Source organism: Talpa occidentalis, unplaced genomic scaffold (assembly GCF_014898055.3).
Source record: "Talpa occidentalis isolate TD23 unplaced genomic scaffold, MPIMG_talOcc4v2.1 talOcc4.9, whole genome shotgun sequence".
Taxonomy (NCBI): Eukaryota; Metazoa; Chordata; class Mammalia; order Eulipotyphla; family Talpidae; genus Talpa; species Talpa occidentalis.
In genome coordinates this window covers 109538386-109559939 of record NW_023605305.1, presented here as the reverse complement: position 1 = coordinate 109559939, position 21554 = coordinate 109538386, and the positions used below count along the sequence as shown (strand labels likewise).

The 21554-nt window shown below is 35.7% G+C and overlaps 1 protein-coding gene across 6 annotated transcripts in view; it reads right to left on the bottom strand.

The window, feature by feature from the left end:
- HIPK1 (homeodomain interacting protein kinase 1) overlaps nucleotides 1-21554 on the bottom strand; it is a 46580-nt gene that overhangs the window by 13305 nt on the left and 11721 nt on the right. For all 6 annotated transcript variants that reach the window (XM_037501130.2, XM_037501129.1, XM_054691826.1 and 3 more), the window contains 6 exons: nucleotides 12563-12686; nucleotides 5027-5146; nucleotides 4137-4223; nucleotides 3233-3417; nucleotides 2748-2910; nucleotides 986-1211 (listed from right to left, as the gene is read on the bottom strand). In XM_037501130.2, coding sequence (XP_037357027.1) covers nucleotides 986-1211; nucleotides 2748-2910; nucleotides 3233-3417; nucleotides 4137-4223; nucleotides 5027-5146; nucleotides 12563-12686 — 905 coding nt within the window. The remainder of the gene's footprint in view (nucleotides 1-985; nucleotides 1212-2747; nucleotides 2911-3232; nucleotides 3418-4136; nucleotides 4224-5026; nucleotides 5147-12562; nucleotides 12687-21554) is intronic.

Here is a 21554-nt window from a genome sequence, read left to right as displayed (position 1 = left end):
TGCTTGCTCCGACTCTGTCAGAAACCAAACAAACAAAAGAGTCACAGTCAATTAGTAACTGAAGTAAAAAAAGACAAAAATGCTACCTGCTTCCATGTAAAGTGTGATGAGAAGCCTGAATCCTGGTTTATTCCCAAAGGATTCTGACTCTGACTTTCTATTAAGAAAGTCAAGTGTGTTGCCAGGAAATATCCTTAAAATATTTAACCTTTTAAATGGCTCATCAGATCAATAAGCACACATTTCCCATGTTTCAGAAAAAAAGTAACCAGATAGACTGGATTACAGAAGGAGAAAATGAGGATGGATGGGAATGTGAAAATGAAAATCTTATTGCAACACAAGGGGTAAGAGCCTCCTCCTTCAGCCATTCTGTTCCTCTGTAGAGAGTTGTTTGCAGGAACAAAGTGATTCATAAGCTGAAGCAGATAATCTTAATGCCTTCCCCATGTAAGTACCTCAGCTTGGAGAATTTTTCAGTTCAATAAAAAATTATCTTTATTTCTTAAGAGCTTAACTTAAGAGTAACATAAGAGATTTCCACATTCTTAACATGATTCCTATATTTTAAAATAAAATTTAACTTTCGTTTGGAATGCTGATTTTATTTTACAATGGAATGATATAGGAAATAAGATAAATAATCTTAGAGAAAATATGAGATTGGTCTGAGGTCTCAGTAAGAAAACTGCTATCAGGCAGTTGAGTTAATAAAACATTACCTGAATTAGAGATAGCATCATAATTAGACAGTCAATGTAAAGTACAAATTTTAATAAGTTTTAAAAATTTTAATTATTAAAAATTTTAAATAATTATAAAATATTTTGTAATTCATAAAAAGTTATAATTTTAAAATTTTATAAAATAAAAATTTAACTTCAGTTATCTTCATAATGAGAGCAAGTGTTTAAATGTCAAAGATCAAAACTAAACAACTAGGTACCTAATAGGTACTATATGACACAGGAGTTTCCCCACTTACTTTGAAAAGCAGGTGGGCACACTATAAATGTTTGTTGGAATGGATCTGTCTGAGTGCAAATCTGGGTGGTTCCAGGCTGTAAGGAAACACCCTGCTGGGCCACTCCAGGAACTGGTGCTGCAGATGATGGGTACAAAGCTGACTGGTAGTTAAGCAGTGAGACGTCTGAATTAGCCAGAGAAAGAGTAGCAGCTGCTGCGGTAGAACTGGAAGCTAGAACACTGGCCTAAAAACAAAAAGATGACAGTTGAATAGTGGCATAAAGTGAAGATTATAGCAGTGTTTCACGTAACATATCCAGAAAAACTTAAAAACATTTAAAAATGTCATGTTAACTGTCTATGAAGAAATGAAAAGTGGTCCTGTACTGCTTGATGCTATCTAAACCTCTACATCTCTTGAGCAAAATTACTGGGTGTGAGATCCTACCAAATCTCACATATTCTTTCATTTAAAAAGCAGAGCTTGCTAAGAAAATAAAAAGATTACATCTTCAGAAAACTACTTAAATCAAACTATATCTGTTTAGCAAACAAATGCAAAACAACTTTTAAGGTAAGTTACTGGAAATACCAAGCAAACTCATAGAGTACTGTTGGTTGGGGATGGAGGTGAGGAGGAGAATGGGTGTAGAAACTTCAAGTTATAAGATGAGTAAGATTCTGGGAACCCAATGTACAACACAGAAGAAAATTAATTGGAAACACCCTTCAAGACATATTAACAGAGAGATATTTGGCTAAAGTGTGTGTGTGTGTGTCTGTGCGCGCGCGTGTGTGTGTGCGCACGTGTGAGAGAGTACATATATCCTGCATATTGAGAAATACATGCTTATATCTTGACATTGGTACAAATTCTCAATAGGCAAGAAAACTGACATCAGGTAGTTCAAAGAAGAAAATATTTTTTTTTATTTAATTTATATATATTTTACATCATTCACCTATTTTATATATTTCACCTATAAGTGAAACCATTCAATATTTTTCTTTTTCCTTCTGGCTTATTTCACTAAGCATAAATCTCTTCCAGCTCCATCCATGTTGGTGTGAATGGCATGAATTTATCATTTTTGATTGCTGGGTAATATTCCATTGTGTATATATGCCATGTTTTCATAAAGAAGAAAATATTAATTGAACTTCTATAATGCATTGGGTAGTACCATAACTAGATAAACAACTAATGCTAAAAAAGGCAAATTTGGGCCTCCCTGGTGGCACGGGCGGTTGAGCGCCACACTGTGAAGCTGTCTGCAGTCTCTGCAGTGCGGGTTCGATCCCGGCTGGCAGGGGAGAATCCCACATGGCGCGGCAGACCTCTTCTATCTCGCTTGCTGCTCCCCTCAGCGGTGTGTTTCGGTAGTCTGCCTGTTCTGTTCCCCACTCTGTCTCTGGTGAATCCTCTCACCCTTCTGCACATATGGCATGTACCCCGGTTCTTGCATAAATAAATAAATCTTTAAAAGATTAAAGTAAAAAAGGTAAATTTGACTAACCAGTAACTAGTACAACAGTCTGTTCCATTTATTTTACTATGTTAAGACTGTGAGGGCACGGATTAGGCCTTTGTATTTAATCTTTGTCAGTGTGTGGCTGATAGGCATTATCACTCTAGCCTATCTTCCATCACTCTGTCAAGTGGAAAATTCTTATGAAGCAACAAGACCACCAAAGCAAAGCCTGGTTTCTTTAGCTCAACATGCATTCTTCCTAGTTTCTATCCCAATAAGTTTAAGATTCCAAAATCATTTACTAAATACCTGATTGTGCACTGTATTGAGTTGGTTGCTGAAGCTCATGGTTAGATTTGTGCTTGTATTTGGGGCAACATGGGTAGTGAAGGGACTCTTGATCTGACTCACTGTATCATACATGTGCACCCTGCGCTTGCAGATCTCCATGTTCTGGAAACAAGACTTAACACTGGAAAAAAGAGATTAAAAGTTCACTGAAATGCATGCTGAGAATTAAACAGACAACAAATAACACAAGATTACTAGAGACCAATGTTCCATTTTCCTCTGAGTACTCTGAGTAAAATGAATCAAGAGTTTTTATAACCATAAGGAGGAAAAATACACATTTAATTTTTAATCTCATGATTTTTCAATGACAAAGGAAAGTACCAGCCAAATATACAAGCACCAACGCTGCTGCTCACATGACAGTTTCATTTAACTACAGGCTGGTGACTCAACAGAGAACCACATCATGGCAAAAGAGCCCCAGAGACCACAGTACTCACTGATTGCTATGCGGAAAGTCCAGAAGGTGAGTCATTGTCACAAATTGATGATTAAGAGTTTTCAGAGGAGTGATTCTTTTATCTGCATCAATAGTTAGCATTTTTTTTAATAGGTCAATGTATTCCCTTCGATCCGCCTTCTCTGCCAACATGTCTGTTCCCTCTAAGTCTGTAGACATATTCACCTATGAAGGAAATTTTAGAAATATTATACTTTATCCTTAACCTCTAATGCTGGCACTAAGTATCTGACTTCTCTCCAAATTACCTATCTATCTACCTACCTACTTACCTATCTACCTTTCTACCTATACTTACACATATATATATATACACACATATACACATAGTGCTCAAGAGAAAAATCTGAGACAATTCTAATACAGGATAATCATTTTCACAGGTAAGCCCTTACATTAATTAAAATCTGCAAATTGGTAGAGGTTTTTTTTTTTAAAAAAATAAAGCTAAATAAATTCTTTTCATTTAAAATTTGAATCAAGCAAGTTAAGCAAAAGTGACTACTATTATGTAATTTTAAGTTTCTGTTGTTGAAAAGATTAAATGACATAAATGTAAAGTGTTTAAACCAATTTTGAACATAAACGCCCAAATGCTAGCACTTATGAAATATTTATTTAGTAGAGAAAATAGATAAAGAAACCTTCATAAACAATATTTCAAAATGCTAACATATAAGACCAGTTAAAAGGGAGAAATATTCTACAAGTATCCTTCTCTAAGATTTAAATCAATGACTGATTATTAATGCATTTTCTGTAAAAAAAATGAAAACACATATCAGGCAAAAACAAATTGAATCTACTTTAATAGAACCAACAGAAGGTGTCTCTTATTAAAGAAACCGATAAATCTGTGGATTTCTGAAGCTTTCTATACTCACCTGAGCCATGTCATCTAAACAATTAAAAATGTACTTCCGAGCTTCTTTTGATTTGATTCCAGTCTCCAGTTCATGTTCTTCAGGTGTCTATAAAATATACATTTTTAAAATTTCACTGTATGCTCTTTTCACATTTTGTTCTAAATTAAAGCCAGAATACAAAGAAACCAGTGTTGTCACCTTGCCAACCAGAGATGGCAAAGTGTAAGTAATTTACAACCAGAAAATCTGGTGGAGAGATGTCACTTGCTGCTGTCTGGCCATCCCTTCAACAGCTTTAAATAAACATGCAAAAAGTGATGTCGCATAGATCCTGAAGAATGTCAAGTAAGAAGGGACCCTGCCAATTTTCTCTCAAAGCCACTTTCAAATGAAATGATATTTCCAGTGCTGACTATTCAACCGGCTCAGAGGCAGAGTGACAGGGTTAGTCAAATAACTCAGATTCTCAAGTTAAAAGAGTTGGCTCGGAAGTAAAAGGTAAATATTTGATTCAAGAAAATATATAAAGCCTTTTATGTGGGCAGTTAGAAAATTACATTGTCTTGTCATAATTATTAAGAATTCTCTACAAGGTAGTCATTGCTAAATCACTTGGTTCTTCCTAACACTTTAACTACAGTGCACATTACTCTCTATACCCTTTCTAGGATGCTGATTAAAACATAAAATAATCTCAGTCAAATGACTGACATTTAACGTTTTGTTTAACTAAGGGTAAGGCCAAAATGGGTACAATGAAATAATTTTTCAAAGGATTTACTCCCGCAAATATATACCTCCCTTCCCTACTTTTCCCTCCTCTAATTCCAGAATTTAATAACTAAATTTTGAATTCAAAGTTAGGAGTGAAGAGTATAGGGATGGGTAGCATCACAGGGGAGACAGACCTTCAGTCGCCACAGCGGATAACCCAAATTAGGATCTCTGTTGAAAAACCTGGTTGTTTTTGTCCCAGCACTGAGAAGATATTCAGCTGGCAGGCCTTGTGTTTGTGAAATGTAACGAATCTGAAACATCAAAACCATCAAAACATTGATTTAAAGAGCGAAATTATTAAAAACTTTTAAGGTATTATTAGATCTACGCAAAAATGCTACTGCAAAGAATTAACTCTTTGATCAATACAACTGAAATTAACCTGTAAATACATACATATGCTAACCCACTCATAGTTAATCCCCAAATATTTATTCAGTGACTTCTTTGTTACTATGTCAGTTATTTATAAGGAAAATTCAATTTGAAAAATTTGTGTGAAACTTCTTTTGCTCTTTGTAGACTTCTGATACAAAATTCAGAAAACTTCAGGAAGGTTCTAGACAGAATAGTTTCTAGTAAATACTGTTTCACATATTACCAAGATTTACTTTGTTTTTGATAGATTATCAATTAAAAAGATTAAAAAATTTTTCCATAAACCTTTCTTCCTTGCCTATTCTAACTCCTGTTAATTGCCCCATCTCTAAACTGCCACAGAGCTTACCTCTAATACCATAAAATTAAGTATTGAATTTAGCTTTTCTTTCCCTCCACAGTACCTACTGTGTTCATTCATTCAACATTTATTGACCATCTACTATGAATTAGGTTAGAAGTTCTCAAAGTATGGTCTGGGGTCCCCAGAGGTCTCCAAGACAGTTTCAAGAGTCTATGAAGTAAAATCTATTTTCATAATAATACTAAAGTTATTTGACATTTCATTCTATTCTCATGGGTATACAGATTTCCGGAGGTGATGTGTGAATATGTCACTGCTCTGATGAGTAAGGAAACGTGCTTGCGTACGTATTTTCCTGGTTTTACTGTTCACACCAAGGCTTGTTCCACAGTTCTCCTCACCCATGAAAACAACAGAAGAGCCAATGCATCTCTCCCCACAATTAACAGAGTTATGAGAAGCAAATTTTTTCACTACCCCCTCCCTAAATTGAATGGCTATGCTTAAAATGAAATTAGAAACTTGTAAATAAGGAAATAAATCTTACTTTCCAACTCTCCTCCCCAAAATCTTCAGTTTTATTTCTAATGTAGTATATATGAACAGACATTGCTATATACACAGTTCTTTGGGTCCTTAACAATTTTTTAAGAATACAAACCAAAGGTCACCAAACTATGGCCTACAGACCAAATCAGACCTGCTGCCATGAATCAATTTTAGTACTATGCAGGCAGTTAAAATGACAGGGTAGAAGTATATTTATTGACATGTAAAAATATTTCACAATATGCTAAGTAGAAAAAGCAGATTACAAATTAAATATCTCAATTATTTTTTAATTACTATATTTCACTGATTCTAAGAACATTTTCTCACTTTAACATCTTTGAAATCAAGTAATTCTTTAAAATTGAAAGCTGCCATGATTTAACTGGCAGCATTCTTTCTTAGAGGTACAGAAAAATGGTGCATTTTTCAATCGATGGTGTATTAGATATGATACAGCCCATAAGGTCCTTATATCCCTAAATTTCTATCAGACCACAAACACATGTTCATTCACTAAATATTTATTTAGTCAGGCAGTGGTGATTTTAAAAACAGACATGGTTCTTGCTCTCATAGACCTTGCAGTTTGGTGAGGAAAACAGACACTGAATATACAATTCAAACTGAATTGGCATTCTGAAGGGAATAAATAGGTTTCTATAAAAATACACAACAAAGGAACCTGACATAGACTGAAGACTGGTGCAGAAAATCTCCTTGAAGTGATACTTGAGCTAATAAATGAAATGAAGGGGTACTGGAGAAGTATTCCAAACTATGGGAATAGAACGTGCAAGAGCCTGTGCTGGAAGGAAGCATATTTTTAACCACTGCTGAAATGACACCAATGGGGCTAGAACATGAAAAGCAAGAACAAATAAATATCAACCTAGAGAAGGAAAGAGTACCATATGAAGGATTTAACTCTTTATTCTAAAAGTGATGGGAAACCACTAAAAAGCAGGGAAGTGGCTTGAGGAAATCTGTATTTTGAAAAAAATCACTCCAGAAAAAAAAAACCTGCAGGGAGGTCAGAGTAGATAAAAGGAGACTGTCTAGTAGCCTTGGTAAGTGATGAAGACAGGCTGGACTAGGGTGGTAGCATGGGAAAAAATGAGTCTAAACAAAAGGAATTAGGATATAAATGATCAAGAGATATGCATGTGCATATGCACATATCAAATGGCATTTTTCCTTCATAGAATTTATCTCAATTGTTATTATATAAATATTTGTGTGATTACTTACTTAAAGTCTGTTTCCTATCACTGAACTATATAGCCTCCATGAATGCAAGATAATTAACCTGACCCAAAGTACTTACTCAACAAACATGATAAAATCTAACACATTACACACATACACACACATACACACACCAGGTTAACTCTGAGGGGTAAGCTACTACTGGAGGTGGAAATTTTTGTCTCTTGGCATCTTTTCTAATTTTTCTACAGTGATATATTTACTAAATTAAAACGCTAAAAATATTTAATATTATAGAATGAAATAGATTCATTATAATGGTAGAACAGGAAGCTTGATATTGCTTTTTGCATAAGTTTAAAATAAAGCAACAGGGCTGTAAATAAAGCAACAGGGCTGTAAATAAAGCAACAGTGATGTAAAGCTGTCTGCAGCCTCTGCAGTGCCAGTTTGATTCCTGGCCAGCCAGGGAGATACCCACATGGCGGGGCAGACCTCTCCAGACTCGCCCGCTGCTCTCCTCAGCAGTGTATCTCAGTCAATCTGCCTGTTCTGTTCCCCACTCTGTCTCTGGTGAATCTTCTCACCCAGCCCCACCCCCCACCTCTGGCCTGTACCCCAGTTCTTGTATGCATAAATAAATAAATCTTAAAAAAAAAAACCTAGAAAAAAGCCACAACTAATATTATACTTAATAGGAAAAATGGAATGTTTTCCCCTAAAATCAAGAAAAAGACAAGGATGTCCACTCTTGCTATTTCCACTCAACACTGTACTAGTGATTCAATGGAAAGCAATTAGGTAAAGGGGAAACAAAGAATCCAGATCGAAAAGGAAGTTGTAAACTGACCTTTATTTGCACACAGCATAATCTCATAGTTAGAAAATCATAACCAAAAAAAAAAAAAAAATCAGAATACAGTTGTATTAGGAAACTTAGAAAAAGTCCAACAAAGTTGCAGAATACCAGATCCGTGACAGCTCATTGTATTTTTATACACTAGCAATGAAATTAACAAAAATAACACCATTTACCAGAGCCTCAAAAATAATAAAATACTTAGAAATAAATTTAACAAAGGAAGTATAAACCTGTACTCTGAAAATTACAATATAATGCTAAAGAAAACCTAATAAATGTCATGGATCAGAAGATAATATTGTTAAGATGGCAGTACTTCCTAAAGTGATCTATGGATTCAATACAATCCTTATTTTTAAAATGACGTTCTCTGTAGAAATAGAAAAATCTACCCTCAAGTTCATATAGAATCTTAAGACCGGCCTCCCCGGTGGCGCAGCTGTTGAGCGCTGGGATGCAAAGCTGCCTGCAGCCTCTGCAGCGCCAGTTCGATCCCTGGCTGCTAGGTGAGGGTCCCACATGGCGTGTAGACCTCTCCTGCTGCCTGCTGCTCCCCTCAGCAGTGTACTTCATCAGTCTGCCTGCTCTGCTCTCCGCTCTGACTCTGGTGAATTCTCTCACCCTCCCGCGCTTCTGACTGTACCCAGTGCTTGTATAAATAAATAAATCTTTAAACAAAAAAAATAAAAGTAAGCGTTCTTCTGGAAAAGTTATTAAAAAAAAAAAAAAGGAATCTCAAGAGGCCCCAAATAGCCAAAATAATCTTGAATAAGAACAAAGTTAGAAAACTTAACATCTCCTGATTTCAAAACTGATTATGAAGCTCCATGTAATCATAATTGTGTGGTACAGTCATAGGAATATAGGTTAAAGATCTATGGAACAGAATTTAAACAGTCCATAAATAAACCATTATATTTCTCATATCTGACCAACAACAAATCAATGGAGAAAGAAATCTTTTAGCAAGCAATGATAGAAAACTGAATACCTATATGCAAAAGAGTAAAACTGGACTCTTGAACCACATTCAAAAATTAACTTCAAATAGCTCAAAAACCTAAAAGAAAGAGTTAAAACTGTAAAACTCTTAGAAAACACTGGGGTGAAGTTTCATGACATTGCTTTGGCAATGATTTCTTGGATATGATCCCAAAAGTACAAACAACAAAGGAAAAAACAAACTAGACTTCATCTAAATTAAAAACTCTTGTATAAATAACACTATCAACAAAGTGAAAAGCAATCCCATGTAATGGTAGAACTTATTTACATAATTACATAATACGTGATAACCATATTATGATTGATACCCAGACAATATAAAGAACTACAACTCAACCAAAAAAAAAAAGAAAAAAACAAATCAAACATGAACAATGGGCTTCTCAAAGAAGATACATAGCTCTCTAGTAAGCACGTGAAAGATGCTCAACACCACTGATCATTAGGGAAATGCAAATCAAAACCACAATGAGATCGCACTTCACATCATAAAGATGGCTATTACTTGAAAGAGAGAGGAAAAAAAATAAACAGTGCTGTTAAGGACTTAGAGAAATTGGAATTCCTGTGCATTGGTGGGAATGTAAAATGGTCTACGCACTATGGAAATCAATTTGGTAGTTCCTCAAAAAGTTAAACACAGAATTACAATATGACTAGACAATTATACTTCTATCTGTAAACACAAAACAACTGAAAACAGGGACTTAACCACTTGTACACCAAAGTCAGCAAAACAGTCATAAACAAGAGCGAAAAAGTGAAAATAACCCATGTGTCCCCCACAAATGGATAAATTTCCTTCTCCTTATACACAGATTGTCATTCAAGCACAATTTTTTTGAATTAACTGTTTTTCCACTGAATTACCTCAGCATCTTTATTGAAAAATACCTGACATATATGTGTCGGGTCTATTTCTGGACTTTTCCCATCTGTTCTATTGATCTATATATCTGCTTAGCATATTGTTTTGATTACTGGAATGATATATTAAAATCTTAAAGTTTAAAGAAAGGTGGCACGCACATACACACACACACACACACACACACACACACACACACACGCATGAGATTATTATTAATCCATAAAGAGTAATGAAGTTCTGGGGCCTCCCTGATGGCTCAGGGGTTCAGAGCTATCAAGCTATCGCCAGTCACCCTGACTGAGTTTAATCCCCAGCCAGGGAGCTGAACTAACCCACATGGCGTAGCAGACCTCTCCTGTCTCGCCCACTGTTCCCCTCAGCAGTGTATTTTAGTAAATCCGCCTATTCTGCTCCCCACTCTGTCTCTAGTGAATCCTCTCACCCCCATACCTCTGGCCTACACCCCAGTTGTTGTATGCATAAATAAATAAAAACAAATCTTTAAAAAAAAATGCAATGAAGGTCTGATACATGCTATAGCATGGATAAAAGAAATTGCTAAGTAAGACAAGACTATCACAAAAAGACCACATATTGTACTTGATGAATATGTTGTATCAAAAGAGGCAAATCTATAGAGGAAGTAGCCAGTGGTTGCTGAGGGTGGGGTAGAGGTTGGGGAGAAACGGGATTCTTACTGAGTTACTTTTTGAAGTGATAAAAATGTTCTTAGACTGATTTGGTGATGGTTCACAACTCTGTGACCACACTGAACACTACTGAATTGTATATTTAATAACTAAATTCTGTGGTATGTAAATTATATCTCAATAAAGTTTTCTTAAGGCTCAGCTATGAAAACAAGGATTCTGCCATAGGAATCTTTTTATGTAACAGCAGCTGCACCAAGAAAAACTACCCTGAATCCTGCTCTACAACAGCAGCATCCTATTTATTCAGCATGGGAAAAATGTTTTCCTCCTACCACCCACAGTTTCACATCTCTGCATCACACAAAAGATCTTAAAACTACCAATCATTTCTTTGCAAGAAATGCCTCACTTGTACCTTAGCTTTTAAACCTAATTTTATTTGGTTCCAGTTCCTAAGAAAATTTATGATACCAATCAATTAGTAAGGTTGAAGAGGTGTCACAAAACAGTTGGCCTGGAATGCCATGTTGGAGACTGTAATTGCTATGAGCAAGATATCTTAATCAGGGGTCCATGTATCCACTTCATTTATACACAAAACATAGTACGTGTATTTTCCTGAAAAGATACACAGCTTCATCAAATTCTCAAAAGGGTCTAAAATCCCGAAAGAAGAACCAATGACTTGGTTCAGCCATTTAATCTCCCTCATACTTTCTGGTGTAAAATAAGGACACTGACTTATTTCTAGCAAGGTAAAACTCTAAATATTCTGAAGCACAATGTAACTGGTTAGTTACACATGAACAACTCATTTTTTATGTTTCATTCCAAGATATGTTGAGAGTCAAAATTTCGGAAGTTGGCAAAGGTTGTATCTACCTTAAAATGGATCGAGTAGTCAAAAATTCTAAGTCAAACAGGGAAAGAGTTGTGTTCCTTTTCCCTTTTAATAATTTCTTTAAATAAATAAATAAACAAATGAGGTGTTTATTTATTTACCTCATTTACCTACTATGTACCAAACATAGTGTGCTGAGGAGACGCTGGTGGAATGAAAAATGTCTCTACACTCCAAGCTTATTACATAATGGTTAGAGCTTTTTCTTTTTTATTTTTAAGAATAAGAAATGAGAATTCATAATTTATCTCCATGGTGAAACTTTCGCTCAGGACCGTCTCCTTAGGAAACTGTAGCATATCTTCTGAAGACTGTTTCGAAACATAGGTCATTTATCAGAATACTTTGCAACTCATATGATTTCCCTCCTAAGTTCTATTTTACATCTGAGACAGAGGCCCAACAAATGTGACAGCTTCTGAGGTCCAATGTGTTTCAGTATACAGAGGGTGCTGACTTCAGTGTGTCATCTATAAAAGGAAATATGAGCTCTAAGTGAAATTTCATTTTTAAAATTCCAGTTCCTCATCCTGCCTTTAATTTCATTTCTTTCTCTCTTTCTTTTTTTTTTTTTAAGAGAACAGAAAAGAGAGACTTGTTGAAACACACCACCAAGGGAAGCAGTGGGCAAGACAGGAGAGAGGTCTGCTGCCTACTTTCATTTCTTAATTTACAAGACATATTCGTTAATCCAAATTAACCCTCTAATAATTATTACAGCTCTAGAAAAGTATCTAAAATAATATAAAAGCAAATTTCTTTTTAAATTTAAAATTGCAAATGCAACTTTAGACTAAGAAGCAGTAAAGAAAATTCTATTCTTTAAAAATTCTTTCTAATTAGACTATTCTTTCCTGCTACACTTCATCTTCCTCTCAGATTTACTTCAGTAGTAACTACTTGCTTTCTATTTCGATCTAAATAAATACTCTTACCTGATCATATTCAGAAGCACCAGGATAAAGAGGCCATCCCAGGAACAGCTCAGCTATCACACAACCCAACGACCACATATCAATAGCTTCACAAAATGGTAATCCAAGAATTATTTCAGGGGCTCTAAGCAAACAAACAAACAAACATTATCTGGGGAAAATAATTATGTTAACTAAGTCTTATTTTACTGTAGGCTAAAGGTACATCAATTTAATGAGACTAAAAGCATTATCTTTGGTATAAAGCCCATCATCCAAATCTCCCAAAACTCGCAGGGCCAGATATGTACTAGAATTCAGAAGGTTTTGCATTTCAAAAAGGTACTAACATACATAAACTACAAATTGGATAATGATCACAGTGGACATTTAAAGAAGCACCCCATAATCAAATTCATATTTCTGAAACAAAATTCATGAGCATTTACAGTAGGCCAACTAAATAAAGATTTTAAATAATCTTGCATTGACTCAGTTCAGGTCCTGCAAATAAATAAGTTAGACCAAAGGCAGAAAGATTTTAGTTTTGAGAACTTCCTGAATTTTGAAATCATGGATAAGGGATCATAGATTTATTCCTTTTATTCTAAGCATATTTTTAATTATGGAAAAACCAATTGAATCGCTTGGTCAATAAATGCCCCTTTGCGATAGAAATGCCTTCTGAAGAGACACAGCGCTTGACAGCAGAGACTCTATAGCCAACTTTTAGGTTCAAATCCTAGTTTCATTATTTAATAGCTGTAGGCAATTACTTACCTCTCTGTGCCTCAGGTTCCTCATTCATAAAATGGAGATAAGGGTTGTTACAAGGTTTGAATAATAATAATAATTATGCTTAAATATTAAAGCTCTTGACCAGTACCTGGCACATAGTAAGCACTATGTGAGTGTTAGATATACAGTAATTTATTATTATATTATCATTGTTTTAAAGCTTTACATTCTTAGTGTGTTTTCTAAAATAATCATTTCCATACCACTTAATCATAAAAAATGGCATCTTGCCATCTGAAACAATACGTATGGGCCTTGTGAAGTAAGTCAAAAGGAGAAAGACAAATACCTCATGACTTTGCTCATTTGTGAAATATAACTGGGGGAAAAGACAATCAGAAACAAAACAAAAATAAAATCAATCCCTTACACTCTGACAACAGAAGGGAAGCGCTCAGAGGGAAAGGACAAGGGAGGGAACAGGAAGAGGGGCTGAGTGCCCGGGGGCGGCTGGGGGTTAACCACTTGGTGGTGGGCATGGGGTGATACATACCCTTGCTGAGGGAAGAGCATCTAAAACGTACACAGTGTTGTAAACTAATGTTACCGCAATAAAAACAAGAAACAAAGGAAAGAAAAAGAAATAATCTTTTCTATTAAGGCTTCAAGTGAGGAACCTAACTGAGCCAACCTTAAGGAGAAGACTAAGAAAATACATAAACTTAGAGCCATATATATATATATATATATATATATATATATATAAACACATTCAAAGCAAAATTATTATCACTGTTTATAGAGAAGGAAACTGAGGCAAAAAAGATACTAAGTAATTTGCCCAAAATTAAATAGTTAATGACTGGCAGAAAGAGAACTCGAAGCTAAGCTGTGTTGTACTGGAATTGGGTATATTATATTGTATCTAAGTAAATAAAGGTTAAGAACATCTCCATCCATATACATCAATTTGGCATGGAGCTATAGATGGCATTTTTTTAAAATAGTCACTAAAATTAAGAGATAAATGGATCCAAAAAGGGGTTTAATAATAGTAACACTAATACAAATATAACTATAATAGGTAACACATAGTACGTACTGTGTGCCATGATCTGTTCTCCCTGTAAATGTGGAGTCACTTAATCCTCATAACAATCCTAGGAAAGCAGGCATTGTTTCTAAATATTAAGTCCTCAATTTTAAGATGCATATTTCCACCCCACATTTTACATCCCTGAAATTAAGAAGATTCTTGCCAATAACGGTATATTTTAGTTTAATGGCAGAACTTCTACTTTCTCATTGGTACACAGTGTTGCCTCTTATAATCCATGATCTGACATTCTGTGTAATAAAGTATCATTTCCATTTTACAGATAAAGAAATTGGGAACTGAGGGGTTAACTTGCCCAAGGCTGCACAATTAGTAAATGATGGAGCCCAGGCAGTTTAGATTCAAGGTCCAAGTTGTTAAACACTTGATTATCTTCACAGAAAGATTTCCTTTCTCTACTACAAGCCATAGAATGTAAATCTGTGAAGACAGCCCAGATCCAGGTCTCTCATTTAACAAAAACTAAATGGAGGGCCTCCCTGGTGGTGCAGGGTTGAGTGATGGGCTGTGAAGCTGCCTGCAGCCTCTGCAGCACCGGTTCAATTCCTGGCCGGCCAGCGAGGGTCCCACATGGTGTGACAGACCTCTCCTGCCACGCCCACTTCTCCCTCAGCAGCGTATTTCGTCAGTCTGCCTGTTCTGCTCCCCGCTCTGTTTCTGGTGAATTCTCTCACCCTCCCGCGCTTCTGACTGTACCCAGTGCTTGTATAAATTAATTAATTAATTTTAAAAAAGAGAACTAAATGGAAAGGCTGTTGTCTCCATGAGGAATCACCTAACAGACCACTCATGGAGTGACTAGGTTTCCCAAACCCTGACTTTCAAGGAAAGTGTACTTATTATTGCTTTTTTGTGTGTTGGGAGGTGGGGGTGAGAGAGACAAAGATTGAGCAGGGAGGATATAAAGAAATTTCCTTAAATAAAAATATCCTCCCCAAGTAAGTATCTAGGAAGAGCAGCCAGCCCTTAGAAAACAGGACGTAGGAATTAAAGGACTCCACAGGGCATAGAAGCTTTCCTGACCCTTGTACAGAGAAAGCAGACGGTCCAGACCTGATGAAACTTACACTGTCTGACAGCTACGGGTAGAACCACTAATATCTCCAGTTTTTCTACTAACTGATGTGAGCTGACATCAGGCAAATAAAGAACCTCTAAAAGTGGTATTAATGATGTCAGAGCCTCTCCTTTCTCTCTTCGTGATCAGGCCTGTGGAGGCCTGCCGGAAACAAGACTTCTAAAATATGGCTGGGAAGCTGCCGTTCAAGGTCATTTTTACTGGCTACTACCATGGTCTCTCCAACCAGAGGGAATGCACAGAGCTTCTTAAAATTGAAAGTGTTTATCCACAAGAAGAAACTGAATTCTATCTAGGCAAGAGATTGCTTATGTGTACAAAGCAAAGAACAGCAGAGTGACTGCTGGTGGCAAATCGAATAAAACCTTTCCAAGGTTTCCCAGGGGAACAGTGGCGGGGTTCGTAACCAAAGCTTGAAGCAACTTCCTGCTAAAGGCATAGGAGATAATCTGCATGATGCTACTACACCCTTCATAGATTTAAACTTATTGAAAAGCCAGTAAAAGTGAATTTGTTTTCCTGTTTAAAAAAAAAAAGGTGGTATTTCTGTTGCAGGTGGCTGGAGTCCCATATTACTGATGGAATGTCAGAGTTCCATTAACTTGGCATGTTTTAAGGCAGCCCAAGTTTCATAGCATTAATAAACTAGAGGGTAAGAGTACCAGGAAACATAAACGTTTTTCTCAAATTGAAAAGGTACAAATTTTTTATTTCCAATGAACATAATCATTAATTTCCAAGTTCATCACAGTGCCAAATACAGCTGACAGGGACAACGCAAATGGCTTTGTGCCAAAATAAAAACTGGGCTTAGAGATTCCTAAACATCAACTGAAGGGTGGCAAATTGATTCTGTTACTCCCACTAGACCTGGAAGACACTTTAAAGTCCAAAAGGCCTGCCACAGAGAGGGGCCTGGCCACTCAATAATGACGTCTTTAAAAATGTAGCAACAATGTGACCACTAGTGCTACACTTCTGAAGTTTAAAGTCTCATGGAAATTAAAAAAATACTAATTTCAGGCCCCAAGCCCCATTAAACAAAATAACCCTTAAAATTGGCTGGAATCAGTTTTTCCATTTGATCTCAACCTGCTTCTGGAGCAACAAAAGCAGCTAAGGATTTCCACGAAAATTCACACAAAATAGTTAACTACCAAATCTACCATACCAAAAGGCAAGTATCAATAGAAAAAAAACAAACAAAAAATTGAAAAGAGTAAAAAATAAAAACAAGGCTGCAGTCTATATAGGGTATTTCATTATCAGTAAAGCTGAGAAATGTTAGATTTACTTAAACTCTAGGAAGGAAAAACACTACATTCATTTTCTCTTTTAACTGAATAAAAAGGAATTATTTAGAGCAAGTTCATCTCTAAAGAGTGAATGCTTTAAACTTTGAATTAATATTATAATTCTTGGAAATATTTTCATTATGATGTCATCTTTCCCCTTGGCCTCTATTATTTCTCAATCCCTCAGTATAAACTCTGGACACTGAAATTCTGGTTCTACTCCATCGGTAACAGGGTAATCCCCAGGGAAAGAGGAGGTTCCAGGTTTCCCGCCCTACCCTAAGGATGGGTGGAGCTGGGCGGGAGCAGAAGCCAGAGGAGCCTGGGAGAAGGGAAGGGGATCAAGACGACTTGGAGCAGGCACAGGGAGCAGAACCTGTGTGCCCGACTTGGAAACAACATTCTTTCTCTTTCTCGTCTCTGCATTGCACACCAGCTGTAGGAAAGTTCCTTTCCATTGAAGGTCTTACACGCTAAGAGTATGTCTGGCTTTACGCGGCAGATGGCAGAACCTATTCAGAGTAGGCAAGTTTGGGTGTCCTGGGGTGTCCCTCACCCTGTCCTGTATCACATCTACCTATATAATAACAAAGACCCAAACCACTATTCTTCCAGGCCCCTTTCTGGCTCGGGCATTCCAACAACTGGGCGGTAAGAAAAGATTACTGACTAAAGCATGGGAAAGAGGGATCAAAGGGCAAAATTCACTTTGGCAGGAAAATGACATTAACTGCACTTAGGGCTTCTTTCTGAAGACAACATGCCCATCCTAAGAGAACAAACACTAAACACGCTCTAATTACTACATCAGGTAGAAGAAGAAAAAAATCCTTGTCTTTTGATTTTCTAAGTTCAAATATCTTCAAACTGAAAATTTCCACCAAAGCCATAAAGCTTATGTCACTGGAACCCAGCGCAAGCCGAGAGTAGAGTCGCTTAATAATGCATATCATTCTTGGGCCATTTTCATGTTCTTCCTGCCCATCTCAAAGGCATCAAACACATTTACCAGATCAGAGCTGTTATAGAAAGTGTAACTTCCTCCATCTGCGGCTTAGGTGAAACTGTAAACCAGACAAAATTGGATTGTATGTCTAGGATAAGCTGAAAATATGTTTTCCTTCTCTAGACCTTGCCCTTCCATAGAAAATAAAGTGATCTCAGCTTTAAATAAAGGCCAGCAAGTTTGTTAGAATGGAAAAGCACTGAATCTCTTTTAGCATGGTAAACTTTAAGCATGCTTTTTTTATATGATAAACTTTTCCCCACCAAAACAAGAGCCCCCAAGACAGCAACTTCCCTTGCAATTAGTCTACATTTACACGTACAGTTAGCCAAGGAATAAAATATGTTATTTCCACTGACTGAGTCATGTAGCCATGCTTGTGGTCAATGAAACAGCGGGGTGGCAAAAATTTATGTCAACTTATATTATGTTAGCAAGATGAAACAATATAAACTAAAAGGAGGGCAAAAGGAAGGTTGGCTTTGCAGTCAGAATGAATCACTGACCAGTTAGATTTCACAGAGGTTTTCTGAAGGCAAGAGGGAGAATTCAATGAACTCCCATCAGGCAACAAAGCAACATCAAGAAAACCAGTATGGATAAAACTTGTGATAAAAAAGGAATTGCTAAGCTGCTATTCCATGTGCTCACTATCAATAATACGGTAATAAAACAGAACACTGATATTAAATAATAAGAGTAGTCAAGCCCTAGATATTGAACCTCATTATGCACAGTATTACACTCAGAACTTCTGTTTTAAGGAATAAACTTAACTCCATTTAAAATGACTCCTTTAAGAAATATAGAGGATCCAAACAAGGGATCAGGGGGAAAAAAGTAATTATAACAAACTAAAAATCAAAATCAACAGGCAACTATAAACCAGAGACATTCTGCAGTGGGGCTCCAGGGTATAGGATCAAAGCAGAGGTTAAAAGAAAGTTACTTATTCTAAGTCTCAAGATAATATAAGAAATTAAATAAGTGTAAATAAATAAATAAATAAATAAATAAATAAATAAAATCACTCCTATAGTCAACATCTAAATGCAATGAATTTTTAGGAAGCTTTATTGAAGAGTAATTACCAGTGGGTACCAAAATTTGAAAATCTTTTCAACAAAATAAAAGCAAATTACTCAAATGACAGCTTAAATTAAATTAAAATCATAAGAAAGGGGTAAAGAGCAGCAACCTACCTTGAAAATTATTCAAATGAAATACACTAGCATAAACTAAGCAGCCAGAACTATTTGTACTTATGATATCCTTTACCCTTTAAAAATCCTCCAAAGATAATTTCATGAAATAATTTCATCTCAATTGTTCTGCTTTTTTCAATTTTAAAATTGCTTCTACCACAAAAGAATGCACTTTTTCTTTGATAGGGCAGACAAACAGTTAAAGGAGATCTGCAGGCAAGAAAAGATCTAGAAAACAAGAGGTGATCAACTCTAGGCTATAATCTCCCTCTGACCTCCCCCAGTGGGATGCAGAACTGAACTCTTCAGTGCACCTGTAGAATGTGCTGTGTGTGTGCAAGTGTGGGTGACAGTAGGACTGCTCGAAGACGTGCATTAGAAGAAAAAGTAATTGGAACTTAAATCTCTCCAGTCACGAATAAATAAATGGAGATGATTCTCAAAATTAGCCAAGTTGCCTGGGGCAGCATGAAACCAGAAACCAAAAGCTCTAGGCATTTCTTTATTCCATCTCACTGCAGAAATGTCATTGTTTTATAAAACTATAAAAAGAAAAGATATGAAAATAAGTGAGGGTGGACTGGAAGAATTAATGTTAGTAAGATAACAGTACTATCCAAAGTAATTTAAAGATTCAGGGCACTGCCTTATCATAAACCAATTAGGTTTTGTTGTTTTTTTTTTTTGGTAGAAATAGAGAAACTAATCCTAAAAATTCATATGGAATCTCGAGGGATTCCAAATAGCAAAAATAAACTTGAAAGACAACAAAGCTAGAGATTTCAAAGCTTTGATTTCAAAGCTTCCTACAAAGCTACAAGTAATCAAAACATGGTGGTGGTACTGGCAAATAGACATATAGACCAAGAAAATAGCCCAGAAATAAATCATACATGGTCAAAGTATTTAAGTAAGGGTGCCAAGTTTATTCAATGGAATGGAAAGTTTTCTCAGCAAATGGTGTGGAAAAACTAAATATCCACCAGCAAAAGAATGAAATTAAACCCTAAATTTATGCCATACTCTAAAATTAACTTAAAATGGATCAAAGTCTAAATGTAAGAGCTAAAACTATTCTAGAAAGAAGACATAAAGGAAAAGTTTCATAAATAACCTTGGTTTTGCAATGATTTCTTGGTTATACCTAAATACAAATAGCAAAGAAAAAAATGTACAAATAACAAAAGAAAACAATGAACGAACTAGATTTTATCAAACTTAAAAACTTGTGTATAAATAACCACTATCAACAGAGTAAAAAGACAACCTCACAATACGGGAGGATGTATTTGTAAATATCTTGGTAAGTGATTAATACCCAGAATATATAAAGAACTCCCGAAACTGAACAACAACAACAAAATAATAATCCAAATAAAAAGTGGACAAAGGACTTTAATAGACATTGCTCCAAAAGCAGGATATACAGATGGCCAACAAGCACATGAAAAGATGTTCAATGACAACAATAATTAGGGGAATGCAAATCTCAAACCACAATGAGATACCATTTCACACATACAACCGGATGGCGAGAAGAGGAGGAGGAGGAGGAGGAAGAAGAAAAGAAAAAGTGTTGGCTGGGCATGGAGACACTGAAGCCCCAGTGTACTGCTGGGGGAGGGTGGGTGGGGATGCAAAATGGTGAAACCACTGTGGAAAGCAAACTGGTGATTCCATAAAGCTACTTAGCAAAGAATTACTATACGAACTAGCAACTCTACTTCTAAATATATATACAAAATTTGAGAACAAGGACTTAAACACTTTGTGCTTAAGTGTTCATCCCAGCATTATGCACAATGGCCAAAAGTATGGAAACAACCCAACTGTCCACCAACAGATACATGGATGAACAAAATGTGGCCTCTATATATAATGGAATAGTATTTGGCTATAAAAAAGGAATGAAGTTCTGGAACATGACACAGCATGGATTTACCTTGAAAACATGCTAAGTGAAATAAATATAACACAAAGGGATAAATTTTGTATTGTCTGATTTACATGCAATATCTAAAACCGGCAAATTCATAAAGAAAGGAAGTCAAATAGAGATTATCGGGGTGGGGGAAGGAAGAACTATTGCTTAAGGCTCACAGAGTTTCTGTTTTGGTAGTGAAAAATTTTTGGAAATAAGAGGTGATAGTTACAGAAAATTGTGAGTGTATTTACCAATATTAAATGGGATAATTACAATGTTAAGTAAAATTTACCACAATTAGAAAAAAAGAAACACACAAATAGTGTATTTTCTGAGTCCTTTTCAAAAATATCCTTACAAGAAAAAATATAGAATTTCTAAAATATATAAATTTTAGTTCACAATTTCTATTTTTTCAAAATTTATTATCAGCTTTGGGCATAGTGAACATACCTCCTGATAGACATATTTTGTGGGTTATCTTTTTTTGGTCCATTTATTATTTCATTTCCTGATTGGATAAGTTTAAGATTTGGATTTCATGCATGGCCATTAAAATTAAATATCAAATTCTTTAAAATAAATAAGACAAAAAAACCTGTATACACCACCATTTAAGTACTGGCCCGGTAATTTGAAGATACTAAAAA